General features: G+C 37.5%; 2 protein-coding genes and 1 long non-coding RNA gene across 3 annotated transcripts; 2 read left to right on the forward strand and 1 right to left on the reverse strand.

Moving 5' to 3' along the window:
* The first annotated feature begins 1,878 nt into the window (after positions 1-1,878).
* Positions 1,879-4,121, forward strand: LOC110672227 (uncharacterized). The gene is made up of 4 exons (XM_021834941.2): positions 1,879-3,240; positions 3,479-3,571; positions 3,664-3,731; positions 3,820-4,121. The coding sequence occupies exons 1-4, from the start codon at positions 2,611-2,613 to the stop codon at positions 3,980-3,982; spliced, it is 954 nt and encodes a 317-aa protein (XP_021690633.2). The 5' UTR covers positions 1,879-2,610; the 3' UTR covers positions 3,983-4,121.
* A 396-nt stretch (positions 4,122-4,517) lies between these two features.
* On the reverse strand, positions 4,518-8,472 carry LOC110672229 (14-3-3 protein 7). Its single transcript, XM_021834946.2, has 7 exons — positions 8,220-8,472; positions 6,617-6,923; positions 6,032-6,119; positions 5,794-5,903; positions 5,482-5,630; positions 5,196-5,230; positions 4,518-4,721 (listed from the first exon to the last, which is right to left on the reverse strand). The coding sequence occupies exons 1-7, from the start codon at positions 8,383-8,385 to the stop codon at positions 4,716-4,718; spliced, it is 861 nt and encodes a 286-aa protein (XP_021690638.2). The 5' UTR covers positions 8,386-8,472; the 3' UTR covers positions 4,518-4,715.
* Positions 8,473-8,485: 13 nt separating this feature from the next.
* On the forward strand, positions 8,486-12,170 carry LOC110672231 (uncharacterized). Its single transcript, XR_009144687.1, has 4 exons — positions 8,486-8,629; positions 10,352-10,474; positions 10,556-10,810; positions 11,560-12,170. It is a non-coding gene; the product is annotated as an uncharacterized LOC110672231 (long non-coding RNA).
* Positions 12,171-19,016: the final 6,846 nt, after the last annotated feature.

A 19,016-nucleotide genomic window follows, 5' to 3' on the forward strand; every position in this document is an offset into this window, starting at 1 on the left:
TTAATTTTATTTGTAATTATAGTTAATAATTTTAATTTTTTAAATTACATATTAGTATTAATTTAATTTAATCCAGATACCTGAGCATTAATAATTTCTGACTTTTTGAGATAATAAGAATAATGAAACTTAGTATTTATTTAACATTGAGATTTTAAAATTAAAATTGTTTTTAAGAAAAAATATATAATTTTAAATATTGTTAAAAAAATTATTATTTTAATATTTTAATAATTAAAATTTATTAAATTTAATTTTAAATATTTTATAATAAATTTTTAATTAATATATTTAAAAAATATTTTTTTTAACAGCAATTCTAATAATATAAAGTGAAGAAGAAAATGGACAGAGAATGCATAATAATTAGTGGCAAAGCCCAACTATTTGCATTTTCTAGCTTCTCTTTTCCATTTCCATGAAGCTAAAGCTTCGGTCTTCTTTCTATTTAAATCGTTTCTCTTCACAGAGAAATCTTTAATAAAAATAAATCTATCAAAAACAAAATCATAAAGAGGATACTTCTTATTCAAAATTAAGAAAAGAAAAGAATTCCCATTAGCAAGAAGATGTTTGTCGATCAAATTTTTTCAAAAATACAATGATGATCCTAAAAGATAAAGATAGATTTTTAAAGATAATATGGGAGTTTAAAATTTGATCTCAAACTTTTTTGAACTTAAAATTTGATCTCAAACTTGAAACAGTTAACAAACCTCCTCTTTTTCATCACTAATTAATATTCTTTTCTTCAACACTCTGTTATTAAAGCTGTGGTTTCTGTCTTCCGCCCTTCAAACTGAAACAAAAAGAACAAGAATGTCAGTTTCCCTAGAAGCTCTAGCGATGTCCGGTGCAAATTATCTAGACTACGACATTGATCCTTTGGTGTGGGAGAGGAATGATAAGATTGGAACGCCGTCGCATTTACTAGTTGAAAGCTACAACAACAGTGCCTCCTCCAAGTTCAACAGATTCAAAATCTCATGTATGCATCGACCTAAACTTACAGAATATTCAAGAAATCGTCAAAGAACTAAGTGCAGCTTAAGATCCATGGGAATGTTAATGGTGAACGCAATAAGAAGACTTCTCATGGTGGTGAAATTGGTCATGTCAATGAAGTAGAGGAGCACAAAAGAGTAGCACTAATATTGACTTGTGGGCTTTTCACTTTTTCTTTTACTTTCTTGATCTCTTATCTTCTTTCTCTCTCTCTCTCTCTTTACTTCTTCCATGCATAGATTGGTCAATAAATCTTTTTTTTTTCTAATGATTTGTTATTGTATTTGATAATTGCAATTTGGCTTCTTGTGCAATGTTTACTGCAATCTTTTAGAGACCTTCTATTATAATTTCTAAGCTTTGGAAATGAGCTGTCAGAGATTGATAATGGTTAAATAGTAGGCCAACTCATTAAATTAAAACATCATTAGTTAAGCTGAGGCTTTCTTTTTAAGTCTTTTATTGAGCAACTTATGCATGTTTGTAGATCTAGAGCTATTATATTTCATTGTTAATTTGTTGGCTTTGGATTCTTGTATTCAATACAAAGTACACTCAAATTATAAATAAATAAAAAAAAAAGATGGAAGAGAGATCAAGCAACAATGTGTTTACCACAAAGACTATAAATTTGATATCATTACCCCAAAAAAAAATATAGTGTCAAATCTTAATTTATTCAGGCTGGTAATGGCTTAAGCGAAACGTGTCCATGACCATGGGATATCCCATCATGGGGGTGGCCTAGTGGTCCAAATAAAGGCTAACTTTAGTGAGGAATAATGGACCTGGCTGCTGCAGGTTAGCTTGGTAGCTTCTACCTGTTTTCCCAATCAATAACATTGACTTCCATGTTCAGTTGTAGTCCATACAACATCATTCATGTTCTTTGCTGGTTGTTGCCCCTTTGGCTTTTAGCTTTACCAAAAACTGTTCATTTTCATTTTGTGCCCCATATTTATCCTCCATTTATGATTTATTAACCCACTTTTTTTTGTTTTTAATCAAACCCACTTTTCCTTTTTAGGAAAGCAATTTTCTGCAATTACATGTGCTATTTAATACTCAAGCCAGTTGCAGGCTGCAGCTGTAAGGAAGACAGTGTTCCCATATTATATTTGAGACAGTTCCCATATTTCATTTGATTCATTCACTAACCATATTATTAATCTAGACACGTGAATTGAATGGTGATTAGACTGTATACCAGGTACAATTTATCATCACAAATTCTTCTCTTTTTTTGCTTGTTTTGGTTTCAGGAATGGGATGGGATGGAACAAAGAGTTGTGAGGGCCATTTGCCCCTAATGGCCTCATGGCCTGCAGTGCATTGCACTTGCCTCCTGTTTCAGTTCTCCTTCCTTTCTTCCCCATCTCTGCTACTCTTTTCACTTTTCTTTTTCAAGTCCAAAATCTAAAAAAATCTGAAAATTTGTGTTCTTATCCTATTTTTATACCAAACCCATCACATCAATGCTCCACTAATTGATCATTAAAAACACGTATCTAATAGCCAATTAGTTCATTAACACGTTCCTGTCCAACTGTTTCCTTCCTTTTTTTTCTTTTTTAAATTAGTTCTGGTCTATTTCTTTCTAGAAAAATGTCAAGGTGTTTTAGCTTCACAGAGGCTAAGAACTGGTGCCATAGATCCACTTTCACCAAACTGGGGCTCCGATCCACCATCACGGACATCAAAGACGGCACCGTAATGCACTGCTGGGTCCCCAACGTCCCAGCTGACACCAAACCTAATCTCCTCCTTATTCATGGCTTAGGCGCTAACGCATTGTGGCAGTGGGTTGATGTCATCCGCCACTTCACTCCTTGCTTCAACGTCTACGTTCCTGACTTAGTCTTCTTCGGCGAGTCGTTCACCACTCGGCCGGAGCGGAACGAGTCTTTCCAAGCGCAGTGCGTCATGCGAGTCATGGAGGCCTACTCGGTGCGGAAGCTGAGCTTGGTTGGGCTTAGTTACGGTGGGTTCGTTGGGTACTGTATAGCGGCGCAGTACAAGGAAGCTGTGGAGAGAGTGGTGTTGTGTTGTTCTGGGATTTGTATGGAAGAGAAGGATTTGAGGGAAGGGGTTTTTACAGTTTCGGATTTGGAAGAGGCTGCAAGTATTTTGGTGCCATTGAAACCAGATAAGCTGAGAGAGTTGGTGGGTTTTACGTTTTATAGGCCGCCTCCTGTGGTATTGATCCCTGATTGCTTCTTCATTGATTTCATTGATGTAAGTGCTCTAAATGACCAAATTATTTTCGAATATGGTCATCTATTTATTTCAAAAAAGATCATAAGATTACCAATTTACCATGTTATTAAAAAAAAATTATAAAACATGAAGATTGTAATCTTGCATTTGGTTGTTCAAATACTTTAATCGTTCTATTTAAATGCTGGGATTAGTATGTTTAAATTACATTACCATGTATATGCTTGAAACTAAATTATGGGGAATTCATGGACAGGCAATGTGCAGAGATTATGTGGAAGAGAAGAAAGAATTGATCCGAGCTATTCCTAAAGACAGAAAGCTTTTGGACCTTCCCAAGATCACCCAGGTTCTACCCTTTTTGTTCAATTCCCTTCCCTCTGGCCATATGGGCAAAGTTAGTTCAGATGAATTAATCAACTGCTTTCATTTGTCTTGCAGCCAACGCTGATAATCTGGGGAGAAAATGATCGAATTTTTCCATTGGAACTGGGTCACAGATTAAAAAGGTCAGTACTAGTCTCCACGACATGAAGAAATGCGTTTTGTTTCTCTACAATTAGTTCTGAATTGTGTGGTGTCAACTTATGACATTAGGCATCTGTGGGACAATGCCCATCTGGCGGTCATCAAGAATGCAGGGCACGCCGTCAATGTAGAGAGGCCAAAGGAGTACATCAAGCTTTTGAAATCGTTCCTGATTGATAGGCAACTTCCTCCAGAGACGAGCTCAGCTTCAAATTTTCAAAACAACATTTGATTAAACAGAAGGTAGAGTTGGTGAGGTGAGAGGTTCCTGAAAACGATTTAACTTCTGTGGTAGACTAATGGGATTCAGAACAAAAAATACAACGCAATTTTTTGGCGCTCCCATAATATTATCGTTCATCCTTCTTTCACACTGGAATTCCCAATGACTTTACCATGACATTACTTGACACTTTTTTCACAGTGCATAGTTAATGTACTTCTGGATTTTCAATTAACCTCCTGCACTTTCCCAATCAAAATATGACATTGTAATCCAGCACTCTTAGTCTCATAATTGATACAATACAATATCAAATAACAGATAAGCAACACCAAAAGCTCCAAACTCTCTTGTGAGACCAGAACTTTCTTGAGCGAAAGAAAAGAAATAGGCATATCAAAGGGAAATTTTTTTTTTTTTTTTTGCGAAAATGGCACACTTTTTTTTTTGGTGGCGGTGGGGGGAATAAAATGGCATACTTCAAAGAAAATAAATTGGCATGCTAGTGTTTAAAGCTATGGATTTAAAAAGTACACCACAAACATGTAAGTAACAAGTTCAATTATGTTCTGAAGGCAAAGAAGAAATGAAATAACAATAGTCTGGAAGCATCTGCTCTGAGCAAATAGATACAAGATAAATGGTCCATCAATCCCTGTACTAATACTAAAATGGCCACTCTAGCTTTATCCTTTCCTCTCCAACGAACCCAGTCTGAAAGAATCGATCTCTTCTATCCCAACTAATTCTGCATGATCAATGCTCGTAAGTGGTCAATAAAGGATAAAAAATAAGAAATGTAATGCCATCCAGTAAATTAAATGACAATTCGAAAAACTCCCAACATGCTAAAGTCAAGTCAACCAAGCAATAACTTGAATGGAAACAAAAACTATCCTATCCTCACTATAAAGCTTACATTTTTAGGTTGACTACTTGTTTCACATTGTATCAAAGCCTCTTAGATTTTGTCGTCCGAAATTCAAATCCCAGATACATATATTCTTATAATAAAAATATCATTTGCCCACAACATTAGTGGACTTATATTTAGAAAAATGCTTCCAAAGTCCAATGTATTTCACCTGGAAAAGCATGTATATTCAAACATATCCTTTACTCTCACCTAACTTAGTCTCTTTAATAGAAATACTTCACATGATATAGCATATACAAGTAAGTTGCACGAATATAACATTCACAAAGTTCAATCTTGGCTTACCTCAGCTTGAGGTTCATCACATTTAGATTGCTCACCTGCCAAATTAAGTTACATTCAACAAAACAATAAATAAATAAATAAATAAGCAAAAAGCATCAGTTAGCTTCTTAAGAAAACTACAAATTTAGTATAGCAAATATTAGGTATGATCATTAAGACTTAACCAAAAAAAAAAAAAAAAAAACCTTATTTATAAATATAAACTTCAAAATTCAGAAAGATATTTTCAAATCCTTGGTTCAACATAAGGCTCATTGCTCCAAAGAGATAAGAAGACCCTTTTTACCTCCCTCCTCTGGCAGATCTGAGGTCCACAAAGTGAGATTATCCCTCAGAAGCTGCATGATAAGGGTGCTGTCCTTGTAAGATTCTTCATTAAGGCTATCGAGTTCCGCTATTGCTTCATCAAATGCTTGTTTGGCCAGATGGCAGGCCCTACACAACACAGATAATAGTTCAAAATATACTCCAAATATCACAGCAGTTACAGCAAAAACAGTATTGAGAGTTCCACATGTTCACAGGCCTAAACATGTAAAAAAAAATTTGTGCATATTTTGAGGAAGAGATTGAGAAAAAGAGAGAGCTGCATATTAACCTTTCAGAGGAGTTCAAAATCTCATAGTAGAAAACAGAAAAGTTAAGAGCCAGGCCAAGTCTGATTGGATGAGTAGGGGGCAGGTCTGAGCTTGCAGTAGAGGTGGCAGCCTAAAGCGTAAAGAATAGATGCAGTAATTTTATCAAATGATCAATTATTTACCTTCATATTAGATGTTTCAAAATGACAGAATGATATAGAGGAAGAGAAATTCCAACAGAAGGAGAATTGCAAACACCTCATAAGCCTTGAGGGACTGATCCGCAGCTTCTTTACGATCATCATCAGCTTTAAACTCAGCTAAATAGCGATAATAGTCTCCTTTCCTGCCCCAAAAAGAAAACAAAGGAATTTACAAATGTATCATAAGTGATAAGTGTAATATTGGAAATTATAAAATAAGAGATGTACATCCACATGCAGATTCTAAGCCAATAAATATAGACTAGAAAGAACAAAATGTATTCCATAAACAACTGCACAATAACAAACCGGTAGTAAAAAGCAGTATGTGAAATAAAAGAACCCAAAAACAGTTTTTAGACCAAAATCCCCTTCATGTCTGTGACTTTTATATCAAATGAATAAAAATGTTAGAAAACTCCCATTGCTTTCCAATGCTTATTCTACATCAATGACTTTGGCACCATTGATCCCTTGCAAACACCGAATTAATCTAAATCAAAGCTACATTTTCTGACCTTCTATGCTCCATCCTTCTAAAATTTCTAAGCCCATAAAGTCATTCCCCCCATCTTAAAATGCATTTCTCATCATTTCATGATAACTTGAATGCCAAACAACAAGAGAGCGAAAATCTCACATTTTATAGTAAAAAACAGTGGATTCCCCTGTGGTGGAGGAGGGTAGAAGATGTTGATCAATTACTGATAATATGTCATTGCAGATCTTTGAGAGCTCATCTTCAACTCTCTGCCGATACTCCTTTATCCTCTTCACATTTTGTTCATTCCCCTTTGCCTCCTCCTTTTGTTCAATGGAAGACAATATCCGCCAAGATGCTCTTCTTGCTCCAATGACATTTTTGTAACCTACTGACACCAGATTCCTCTCCTCAATTGTCAATTCTACATCCAACTTAGCAACTTTCTTCATTGCTTCAACCATCTCTACAAGAAGATGGCAAGAAAAAAAAAAAAAAAAAGAACAACATCAAGCTCAATGGCTATACAAAATGTTTTTATATTCATTAGATTACATAAGAAAATAAATAGGGTAAGCACCTAGAAAAAGAAAAAAGTACTGATTCAATGCCACTGAAATTCCCATACAATATGAAACCAGCCAATGAAAACATGGATGGTATTGAGATGAAACATACAGATTAAAGTAAGAACCATTATATTTATTTGAAATTTTATGGTACTGTCTCATCTCATCTGTCAAGCAAACCACAACCACAATCTATCAAAAGTGCATTACATTTAGCTGTGTTTGTGACTTTTAACTCCACTCGACTAAAACTTAATCCCAATCTAATTTGAGTTGACTATACATATAAATAATTTTCCTCCATTAAGCTTAGTTTAAGTTTAGGGCTATGCTTATAGAGAAGTCTAAAATTGCTTAATCATTATTCACTGCTTTACGCCAGCATCATTTAGGTTTCCCTCTCATCTTCTTGTCTCCTATGATTTCAATATGCTAAAATTTCGAGCTTTGTTGTGATGTCACATGACTTAGTTACTCAACAAATTCCATGCATGATCGATTTCTTCACTAAAGAACCAAGGAGTAAAAACAGAATAATAAAAATATTTTCAACATAGAAAACTATCTCTTAATTCAGCTAGGCAGGTGGGAAATTTTAACCATCGACATTTCTTCTCCTTGCTTCTCCTCAAACTTTCACTATATGACAGTGTCAAGTAGAACGTATAAATGCACCAGAAGGAACGCGTGACAAATTCAACAGTATTGGAATTCCAGCAATTCCTTTGTCCACTGCTCTTATTTGGTTGTCATTGCATAAATGGTATGCAAACACTTGACACTAAATAGGCAAATAAGCATTCGAAAACCATCTGAACCAGTAAAGACTTCCGGGTACAAAACACAACCAAATCAAGCATAGACAATAAATACAGTCCACCGAAACAGCACAAATTACAAATTAAATTGTAGCCGTAAATGGTAGCCTACGTTAATCTGATAGTGCCACGAAGAAAAGAGAAAACAAAGAAGAAGAAGACCAGACCCATTATTTAGCAGTACAAACCCATAAATCCGAGAACCATATCCAGAAATTTTCTATTTCGTGCTTGAAATTTAACGAAAAAGTCAGCCTAAGCCAAGTGTATATCTTAACCCAGTTGCAATTAACAGAACAGCGAAAAGACTAGAAAATGAGAGATCCAAAAAGGGTATCAACTACAGACTAGTAAAGAACCAGAAATTAGGCATACCATCGTATCTCTCGGCTTGCTCTGCAAGTCTCGCCAAGTAAACCTGCTGCTCTCTCTCCTTCTCCATCCTCTCCTCTGCTCTTCTCTCTCTCTCTCTCTCTCTCTCTCTCCCTGTACCTGCGTGCGCGTGAGAATTTTGCTTTTGCGGTTTTTGGGGGCTGGGCATCTGCTATGACGCTGAGAAGTGCCGGAACTTTGCGAATGCACCGTTGGATTATGTTGCAACGTAGGATCGACGATCAAGATTGTGTTGTGGATATTAGCGGTTTGATGGGGAAATGCGAACCGCTTTTGTTAGGGCCGGGAGAAATCTGACCGTTGCATGGGAAATTTAGGTGCATAATAAGGTGGGATTGATGTTGACCATAAGGACAAATGACCGGCTGTCTCATTGGTGGGTAGTTTGCAAGGTAAGAATTTTAAAGTGAAGCTTCTTAAAATAAAATTTTACATTATTTTTTTTATATTTTTATTATTTAAAAAATAAAGATTTTAAAAGTATTTTTAAATTTAGAAAAAAAAAATTCTTGAGTTAAAAATAAAGATTTTAAAATTTTATTTTAAGAATTATAAATTTTCTAAATAATTTTTAAATTTTAAAACATTTTCAGTACTTTAAAAAAATTTCCCCAAAGTTAAGTACAGCAACAAAAAACATAGTGAAAATTATTTTATCTAAATTTAAAATTATTAATATTTTTAATAATTATTTTATCTGAATATAAAATTATTAATATTTTTTAATATTTGAATATATTTAAAACTCAATTAAATTTATTTTAAATTCCTCATAATTATTCTAAATTTAATTATTATCATTTGAATAATATTAAACTTGATTTACTTTATATATTTTAATTAGTAATTTATAGAATTTTTTTTATAATGATGTGTATGTTAAAAATTTTAATAAATTTATAAAATATTTGATTTTTTTTTTACATAAACATACAATAAATATCTAAGGTTTAATCTGAAAGTAGTAAAATGTTGGTTATATGAATTTTTTTTAATGTAGTTATTTAATATCTAAAATTTATAAATTTTATAATATTACTTCCCTCTACATTATCTTAAATCTCTTCATTTTCTTTTTCACTATTTTTTTATTTATTTAACTATAATATATGAAAAAATTTAAATATTATAATAAATTTTTTTTATTTAATTAATTATTTATATAAAAAGTTTAGATATACTTAACACAAAATCTAAGCTCTAACTCGAAGTTTATATAGATATTATTCTAAATTTAAATTTATTCTAATTTTAATTATATACTATTTAAATTTATTATAATAAAATTTAATTAGATATCCATCATGAGTAAATTAAGGAAGACTGCTCTTAATTATATGGTAGAGCTATTCTGCTGTATTATTCCTTTTAATTCTTTATAACTCCATTATTTCCATAAAAATATATCTACATTTACTTTTATATAATTTTAAAAAATGTAAATTTTATAAAAATAATAAATTGTTATTTCATTAAAATTTAAATGATTGATATTATTAATTATTATTTATTAAAAAATAAATAAATTATAATAATAATTACAATTACATAATAATAAATAATTTTATTCAAAATGATAAATTTCATAATAAATAAATAGAGAAAATTAAACTCAAGGCTTTTCTCCCTCTCTATCTCTCAAAAATAGAGAAAAAAAAGTTTTTAATTAATTTTTAATTTTCAATATATATTAAATAACAATATATAATTTATAAAAAAATAACAACATATAATTATCATTTTAAAAATTTGCAATTTTAAATAAATAAAACAATAGTGAAGCTTTATTTATAAAAAAAATATTTTCTTCTAAAATTTATAAATTATTTTTAATCTATATAAAATTTTAAATATTTAATGAATATAATTTATAAAATAATAAATAAAGATTAAAATATTTTTTTACTAAATTTTAAAACTCTTTGATTATTGCTTTTTTAAAAAACAATAAACTATAATTCTTCCATTTTAAAAATTATTTAATTTCTTATCGCGGGTCAAAATATTATTTATTCCATGAAAAACTTAAAGTTTTCATACGCGTTAGTTGCTGCTCACTGTCAGTAATTATCATCGAAACTGCAATCTTTTTACGGTTTGACTTTGACGAGCAGAGCATTGAATTTCACCCAGTGGGTTGTGGACCCATCAGTTACCTTGACTCTTCCTTCCCGCCACTGCATCTCTCCCTCCCTCTTCAGATCCATCCGACTTCCCTGTGTCATCTGAACAACCAGGTAAACAATCTCCTATACTTTTAGTATTAATTTTCGTGATTTACCTCTAATTAGGTGATGTAATTCAAATTTTGAGTGCAGGTTGGCATTTCCCAGCCAAGATTTCTCTCTATTATTGAACATTTCTGAAGAGGAAAAGAACAGGCTTGTTATCAAGACGCATCGGGTTGCCCGATCAAGAGGGATGAGTTTACTCAGATAGTGACTAGAAACTACCGCCAGCGTTTGCTTCCTGCTTTGGTGATTAATGAGGCCATAACCAAACTCTCGAACATTTTTGGGGTTGAGATGATATAGAGCTTCAAAGATCTCGCCCTTCCTCAACGACTCAGCAAAGTAAATAACCTGTTCCTCTCCTTGGAATCATGTGATGAACCAATTGTATTCGTGTTTAATAAGTATTACGTGTCGAGATCTTTTTTATTTTTTATTTTTTATTTTTAAGAAAACTAAAGTCCACAGTATATGGATTGCTGAAGCTCCACTTGCTCGTGACTTTGACATTGATTGTAGGGTTTATGATCAAAATCACTTAGCTTCAATCACGATAACCTTGCAACTAGTGGTTGTAACAACCACTGAGAATAACTTTGAATCGCCACCTAGCCCAACCTTGATATCTAAATCCTATGCAATAAAATAGAAAATTATAAATTTATGGATTATATTTTATGAATTTTATGGGGTCATTAAACATTAGGATAATTTACTTGGGAACATTGATGCATCATTTACAGGTGTTACGGATGCTAAATACTATGTTCTCATACCTGCTGATGTATACAGGATATACGCTGATGATGTAACTACAGCTCATCTGGCTGGTTTTACATTGGTGATAATTAGTATTTTGCAGTTCAGTAGGCACTAACTAAACAGTCATAGACCAAAGTTTTTTGTTATGGGATTACATTACACTGATGAAAGCCATTCTGTCCTTGGAAACGTCAAACAGGCATTGGAGACGCTTGTCCAGCAAAAGTTAGAATTATGAGATGGAATGCATTGTTTATTATCTGGTGATTTTATTGCAACAATTGCTCTACACAGATGCTTTGTACTGATAAACTTGCACGGTGATGCAGATATTTGCAGAAAGACAAAGTTAATGGCCCTGAAGGAAATGCTTTGGTTTATGAGCTTGCTGAGGGAGCTGTAGATGGCCCAGTTAATGATAGAATTAAAGAATACATATCACAGATATTATTTGAATATGAGCTTGACAATTTAATGTATCTCCCATATTTTATGGTGCCACTGTCGTTTTATACTCTTTTTTTAGTGAAGGATGTGCAAGTACTATGATTATATGGGACAGTTCTGATGCTTCAGAAAATTTATGTTAGTTTCTTAATGGCGGAAAAATTATTCAACCACTGTACAATTTGTTCCTGATTTATGGTATTGATATAATGCTTTATCAATTATGATGTGACTTAACATTCAAAAAATTGAAATTGTTGGTAGATTGTGAAAAAGGTAGTTCCTAGTGTGGAAATGGACTGATATGATGTCCTAGAGCAAACTCTTTAGCAACTAGAGGAGGTGACCCACAGTTTCATCTTATCAAGTGACTTTGCCTGCCTTGTGGGATTGTCACTTGTACATCAGCTGTTGATGCCTTCTGCAGTAGATGATATGAAGTTTGCTTCTCAATGAGGAAGCCAGGAAAGCTTATGCAAGGAAGAAAGAAGAAAGTTGTAACACCCCAAAAATTTTAAATTTATGAGCATTTTTGGTATTTTAATTTTATTTAAATTTTAGGAATTTTTTTGAGATTTTTCGAATTTTAAAAATCGGGTTCGATTTTCAGAAAATATAAACTTTGATGATTTTTAAAAATTAATTTAAAGACCACGTGGCAAAACTAAAAATATATTTGGAGTCTACGTATTTTTCTGAGTTTTCTGAAATTTTTTCAGAATTTTTGGACCTCGTTTTCGGTCCCGAGACAGAGTAAAAATTTAAAATTTTGTATCTTGAATCGAACCGGCCGAATCAAACCGGACCGGATCGGACCGGTCGAATCGGACTGGTCTTCTTCTCTTTTTCTCCTCCCTCCCACGCGCGTCGACCTTCTCCTCTTCTCTCTCTCTTTTCTCTCTCCTCCCTCCTCCCCTTGCCGCGCCGCCGCCTCCCCTGCGTCCCCACCTCGCCGGCGCCCCACCTCGGCCCTCCCCCACGGCCGACCGCCGCCTGGAACGCCGGAAAACGGCCTTGGAACGGAAGCGCAGCGCGCACGCGTCCGTTGGACTTCCCGGCCAAAATCCGGCCGATCCGGCCACCAATTGGACCGGGTCTTGTGTCTAAAATCATCTACTCGACGAGAGCTTTCCATAGACACCAAGAACGCCGAAATCTATCGAGCGGTTTGTCCAATTTTTGCTCGGAAAGTTTTTAGCCCATTTCGACTTTTGGGCTAGATTTCTCGAAAACCGTGAATCCCACGAGAAAACCGAGGGTACCAGCACGCTCCACTCGTCGAGAGCTTCGCGGCAACATAAATTTCAAATTTTTCCGACACCGTTTTTCGATGGGTCCCACGGAACTTCGCAGTGTTTTTCCGAGCATTTAATGAGCTTAGAAAATTCTGAAAAATTTATGTACTAACCCCCGTGTTATGGGCTTCGTGTAGGTATCCTCGATTCGCGGAAATTCGGCTGATTGGCCATAAATTCGGCCAAATGCACTGGAAAAGTCTCCGAATTGGACCGAAATTTTGGCTAGCCCCCCATTGTCAGACGTCCCGAGAGCATTTCCGAAGTCGGAATTGGCAAAGGTGAGCCGGGACAGCCTTCTTCCTCCGCCCAGCCGCCACAGTGATTGTCGTCAAGTCTGTGAGTAAAATATTAATTTTAATTGTAATTTCGATATTATTATATGTTTAAGCATGCCCATGCATCACTTATATGCATATATTTATGTAGTTAAACTCTAGGCACGATATATGTTGCATTCATAACTGTTAGCGTGCCATGGATGTTGTTGTGGTAATTTGGAGCAGTGTGCGTGCGTTTGCGTGCTTGTGATGTGGTGTGGACTATGGATAGGACGGGTAGACACGGCTTGAGATCTTCGCTGGGACCCGGTCCTTCGGGGTAGACACGGCTTGAGTTCTTCGCTGGGACCCCGATTTGGTTATTAAGTGGAAGTCCGAGCTGAGTTCTTCGCTAGCACCAGGTTGGAATTAAGAGAGCTGTATAGGGGATCAGCTCCCATATATTATGATTGATGTTACAGGGTACGTGAGTGCTCCAAATTACCTTTTTGATGTTATGATGTGAAAATGTTGTTGATGTTGCATTTCACTCTACAGGGTGCATTAGTTCTAGATAGTTATAGAGATTATGGTTAAAATTGATATTTTACTCTCTGATTCGAACGCTCACTCCTGTTCAATATTTTTCCAGGCCACAGGAGGATATTTTTGAGGTTAACCTACTTCCTTTCCTCGCAGGTTGTTTATCAATATTTGTGTAATTTTATTTACTCCTAGAATTTTCGCATGTGTTAGAAATGTTTATTTGATTTGGGTCTGTAAACTAAATTATTATTTTGGACCTGTAAACTTATATTCTATGCATGTTGATGGATTGGATGAGGGAGCTGAGCTACCATTTATATTTATGCTGATGAGTATGTGGAGGGTGAGCTGAGCTCCCCAATTGAGTATTTATTGTGTTTACAGGTCGGGTGAGTCGAAAACTCCCCGTTGGAAAGTCTATTTTATGGCCGGACTCTGTCCGTTTGGTTTCTTGAAATTGGGCCCAAATGGGCCTTACAATTGGGTAAATGAACAGTTAGGCTTACTACGGGCCTCGGGGCTTTAGGTCGCCTGTGTCCTAGTCATAGGTTGGGTCGTGACAAATATGGTATCAGAGCTTAGGCTCCAGATTCTTAGGGAATGTTTGTCTAAAGTATTGGGAAGAGTCTAATAGGAGTCACATGCGGAAAAATAGGGTCCACATTCGTCTTGCATTGTCATCTTTGCTTCTAGTTTCTGCTCCATATATTGTGTGTAAATATGAGTCTATAGAGCTGTGTAATGTGCAGTTTTGAATTTTTTGGGCTAATCTTTGAATTTCGAAAATGCGTAGAAGTAGGAGAGCTGCCATCGCACGAGAACCGGATGTGCTGACGAGGTGTCGGACAGATGAGGCGCTTGCCCCAGGAGGCGGGGTAGGAGGCCTAGAGTCGCTCAAGTAGAAGAGCAACGCCACCACTGAGATCGATCTTTTATGGCACAGGGTCCCATGGACCCAATGGCAGCTACTCTAGCTGGGTTGTAGAGAACCATCGACATGATGGCGCAGTATATGGTCCACCCTCCACAGCAGCAGCAGTCCACCGCACCAAGAGGGGAACCTTACAAACAAATCATAAATTTTAAGAAGTTGGTGCCTGGTACTTATGATGTGTCAGACGATGCATATCGGTTTTGGATTCTCGCAGAGCAGTCTGATTGGCTGATAGAAGACTGATAGAGTGTATGCAGCATGTCATGGGGCCTATGCCTAGACAATGGATGAATGACTACGTGTTACCCCGGATGGAGGGTTTGACATGGGCTCAGTTTGTGGAACTTTTCATTAATCGGTTTGTGCCAGAAAGCTTCAGAGATCAGAAACAGTGGGCCTTTGAGGCCTTAAGACAGAATGGCAGTGCAGTAGATGAATATGCTGAATTGAGCGGATATGCCCCTACGAGATCTCAGAGACTATGAAGGTGAAAAGATTCCTAAAGGGGCTTGACAGAGGTATGCGAACTGGCCATGATGTCGATCAATCTTTTGATGTGGTGGTTGATCGAGCTGCAGATTGAGATTAGCTATCTTGTGGATGACAAATGAAGAGCAAAGAAAACAGAGGCAGGGTTCTTGGTGTTCCCCACATGGGTACTACGGATAGTGGTGGCCAAACTACTTACAGAGGAAGAAGCGAGAATAAGAGGAGTGGTTTTAGACACAAATCCAGGGTTCGACAGTGCGGATCCAGCGGTGGTAATCAGATACTGGCGATCTGCTCGTTCAGATCCTCTTTGGCACCGTGCACAATGTGGAAGAGGACATGCAGGACCTTGTTTGATGGGATCAGAGTATGCTTGGTGTGGCCAACAGTCACTTTGCTAGAGAATGCCCGTTTTGATGAGCCACGATGGGGTCACGGGGTTCATTGCAAATGTTCTTCGCCATTGTATCCGGTACTTCCAACATGGCAGTGATCGACAGGGCGAGGACAAGGGGCGTGGATTTGGAGGCGGTCAGAGGTAGAAGTCGATGTCGGGTTACGCCACTCGTAGGGGTCAAGCTCGGGTTTTCACCTTGACCCACCCGGGATGCTCGAGCTTCAAATGCGGTTGTGGCGGTATTCTTTCTTATGAGGCTCGTGTTTTGATAGATCCGGGTGCTACGCACTCATTTGTCTCCCCTGTGTTTGCCATGAGGTTGGGTAGAAACCCTACAACTTTAGAGTGCCCTTTGTTAGTAGCTACCCCACTTAGCGACAATATAAATGTAGATATAGTTTTTCCGGGTAGCCCAGTAGTAGTGGATGGAAAGATCCTCCCAGCAGACTTGGTTCCTCTACCAGTGATGGATTTTGATGTAATTTTGGGAATGGACTGGTTGGCAACTCATTATGCCACTTTAGACTGCAGGAACAAAAAGGTGTATTTCCACATACCCGGTGTGGAAGAGTTTAGCTTTGATGGAGACAGGAGCGTGGCTCCATATAACTTGGTGTCAGCAATTAGTGCTAGAAAAATGTTGAGGCGTGGATGCCAAGGGTATTTGGCATTGGTGAGAGATACATCTGTAGAAGGTGTCAGCATGGAAAATGTTCCTGTTGTCAGAGAATTCATGGATGTCTTCCCTGAAGAGCTTCCAGGGTTGCCACCAGAAAGGGGAATAGAGTTCTGCATTGATGTTGTTCCGGGTACAAACCCCATTTCAATGCCGCCTTACAGGATGGCACCAGCAGAATTGAAGAGCTGAAGGAGCAACTACAGGAGCTTTTGGACAAGGGTTTCATACGCCCGAGCACTTCACCCTGGGGCGCTCCTGTGCTATTTCTAAGAAAGAAAGATGGGTCATTGAGGTTGTGTATCGACTACAGACAGCTGAACAAGGTGACTGTGAAGAATAAGTATCCACTTCCTCGGATCGATGATCTGTTTGATCAGCTCCAAGGGGCTAGATTCTTTTCCAAAATAGACCTGCGATTAGGCTACCATCAATTGAGAATCAGGAATGAGGACGTGTCCAAAACGGCTTTCAGGACAAGATATGGTCATTATGAGTTCTTAGTGATGTCTTTTGGACTCACTAATGCACCAGCAGCCTTCATGGACTTGATGAACAGGGTGTTCAAGCCATTTTTGGACCGTTTTGTCATCGTATTCATAGATGAAATTTTGGTATACTCTCGGACCGAGGAAGAACACGTGTGGCACTTGAGGATGGTGTTGCAGACGTTGAGGGAGCACCAGCTATATGCCAAATTTTCAAAATGTGAATTTTGGCTAGAAAGCATCTCATTCTTGGGACACGTGGTTTCTAGTGACGGCATTCAAGTAGATCCCAAGAAAATTGAAGCTGTAACTGATTGGCTTAGGCCTACAACAGTCACTGAGGTGCGAAGTTTTCTGGGTTTAGCTAGCTACTATAGGCGTTTTGTACAAGATTTCTCCAAGATAGCGGCTCCCCTAACTAAGTTAACTCGGAAGAATGTTCCATTCATTTGGACAGATGATTGTGAGAGGAGTTTCCAGAAGCTTAAGGAGTGTCTAACCACTGCCCCTGTGTTGACACTACCTGTGAGTGGTGAAGGATACACCGTGTATTGTGACGCCTCCAGAGTTGGCCTAGGGTGTGTTTTGATGCAGAATGGAAAGGTAGTGGCTTATGCTTCAAGGCAGCTGAAGAGGCATGAGCAGAACTACCCCACACATGTTTTGGAAATGGCGTCTGTAATCTTTGCACTCAAGATCCGAGACACTATCTCGTATGGTGAAGTGTGCGAGATATACACCGACCACAAGAGCTTGAAGTACATCTTCCAACAGAGGATTTAAACTTGAGACAGAGGAGATGGATGGAGCTTACGAAGACTATGATTGCACCATCGGTACCACCTGGAAAGGCCAATGTTATGGCGGATGCCTTGAGCGAGAAAATCTTACAGCGATTTGGCGCACATTTCAGTAGAGAAGAGACCATTGATTCAGGAGGTACATGAGTTGATGGATCAAGGTTTAATCCTAGATCTTTCAGATGAAGGGGTATTGTTGGCTCACTTTTCGTGAGGCCAGACTTGAGGGACAGAGTTAGAGTTTCCCAGCACAGAGACCAACAATTGATGAAGATTATAGAAAGAGTACAGCAAGGTGAAAGTGGTGAGTTTGGATTTGCCAATGATGGCGCCCTAGTGCAAGGTTCTAGGATATGTGTGCCCGATGTGGACAACCTCAGAATGAAATAATGCGAGAGGCACACTACACATTGTACAATGTCCACCCAGGTTCCACCAAGATGTACCATGAAGTGAAAGATAGCTATTGGTGGAATGGCATGAAGAGAGACATAGCAGACTTTGTGTCCAAGTGCTTGACTTGTCAGAAGGTGAAGTTTGAACACCAGAGACCGTCAGGGAAGCTGCAAGAGCTCCCTATCCCAGAATGGAAGTGGGAAATGATTACTATGGATTTTGTGACTGGGTTTCCTCGTACCACGCGAGGATATGACTCGATATGGGTAGTTGTAGACCGTCTAACCAAATCAGCTCACTTCTTGCCTGTAAAGACTACATACTCTACATTCGAGAAATAGTTAGATTGCATGGAGTTCCGGCTTCCATAATATCTGACAGAGGGCCCCAGTTCACTTCTCGGTTTTGGAGAAAGTTGCAGGAGGCACTTGGCACACAGTTGAACTTTAGTACGGCTTTCCACCCTCGCATGACGGACGATGCGAAAGGACAATCCAAACACTGGAAGACATGCTTCGCATGAGTGTCTTGGATTTTGGAGGTCAATGGGATGAGCAGCTAGCTTTGGTGGAGTTTGCCTACAACAACAGTTACCACTCTAGCATAGGGATGGCACCCTATGAGGCATTATATGGAAGAAAGTGTAGGTCTCCTCTGTGTTGGACAGAAATGGGGAAAGCGAAGGTGCATGATGTAGACCTAGTGCAGTACACTTCAGAGGTAGTTCCTTTAATCGAGGAACGAGGCGGAAGAGTTATCACAGCACTCGGAGGGATGTGGAGTTTGCAGTGGGCGACTATGTATTCCTGAAGGTTTCTCCAATGAAGAGAGTCATGAGATTTGGAAAGAAGGGCAAGTTGGCACCTCGGTATATCGGACCTTTTGAGGTTACTGATAGAGTTGGAGCAGTTGCCTACCGGTTGGAGCTACCACCCAACCTTTCTCACGTTCATCCCGTGTTTCACATCTCCATGCTCAGGAAATACATTCCAGATCCTTCTCATGTACTACAGCCGGATGTGATAGAGCTAAAAGAGAACTTGACATTTGAGGAGCAG

The sequence above is a fragment of the Hevea brasiliensis genome, chromosome 16 (genome assembly GCF_030052815.1).
Source record: "Hevea brasiliensis isolate MT/VB/25A 57/8 chromosome 16, ASM3005281v1, whole genome shotgun sequence".
In the NCBI taxonomy this organism is placed as follows: Eukaryota; Viridiplantae; Streptophyta; class Magnoliopsida; order Malpighiales; family Euphorbiaceae; genus Hevea; species Hevea brasiliensis.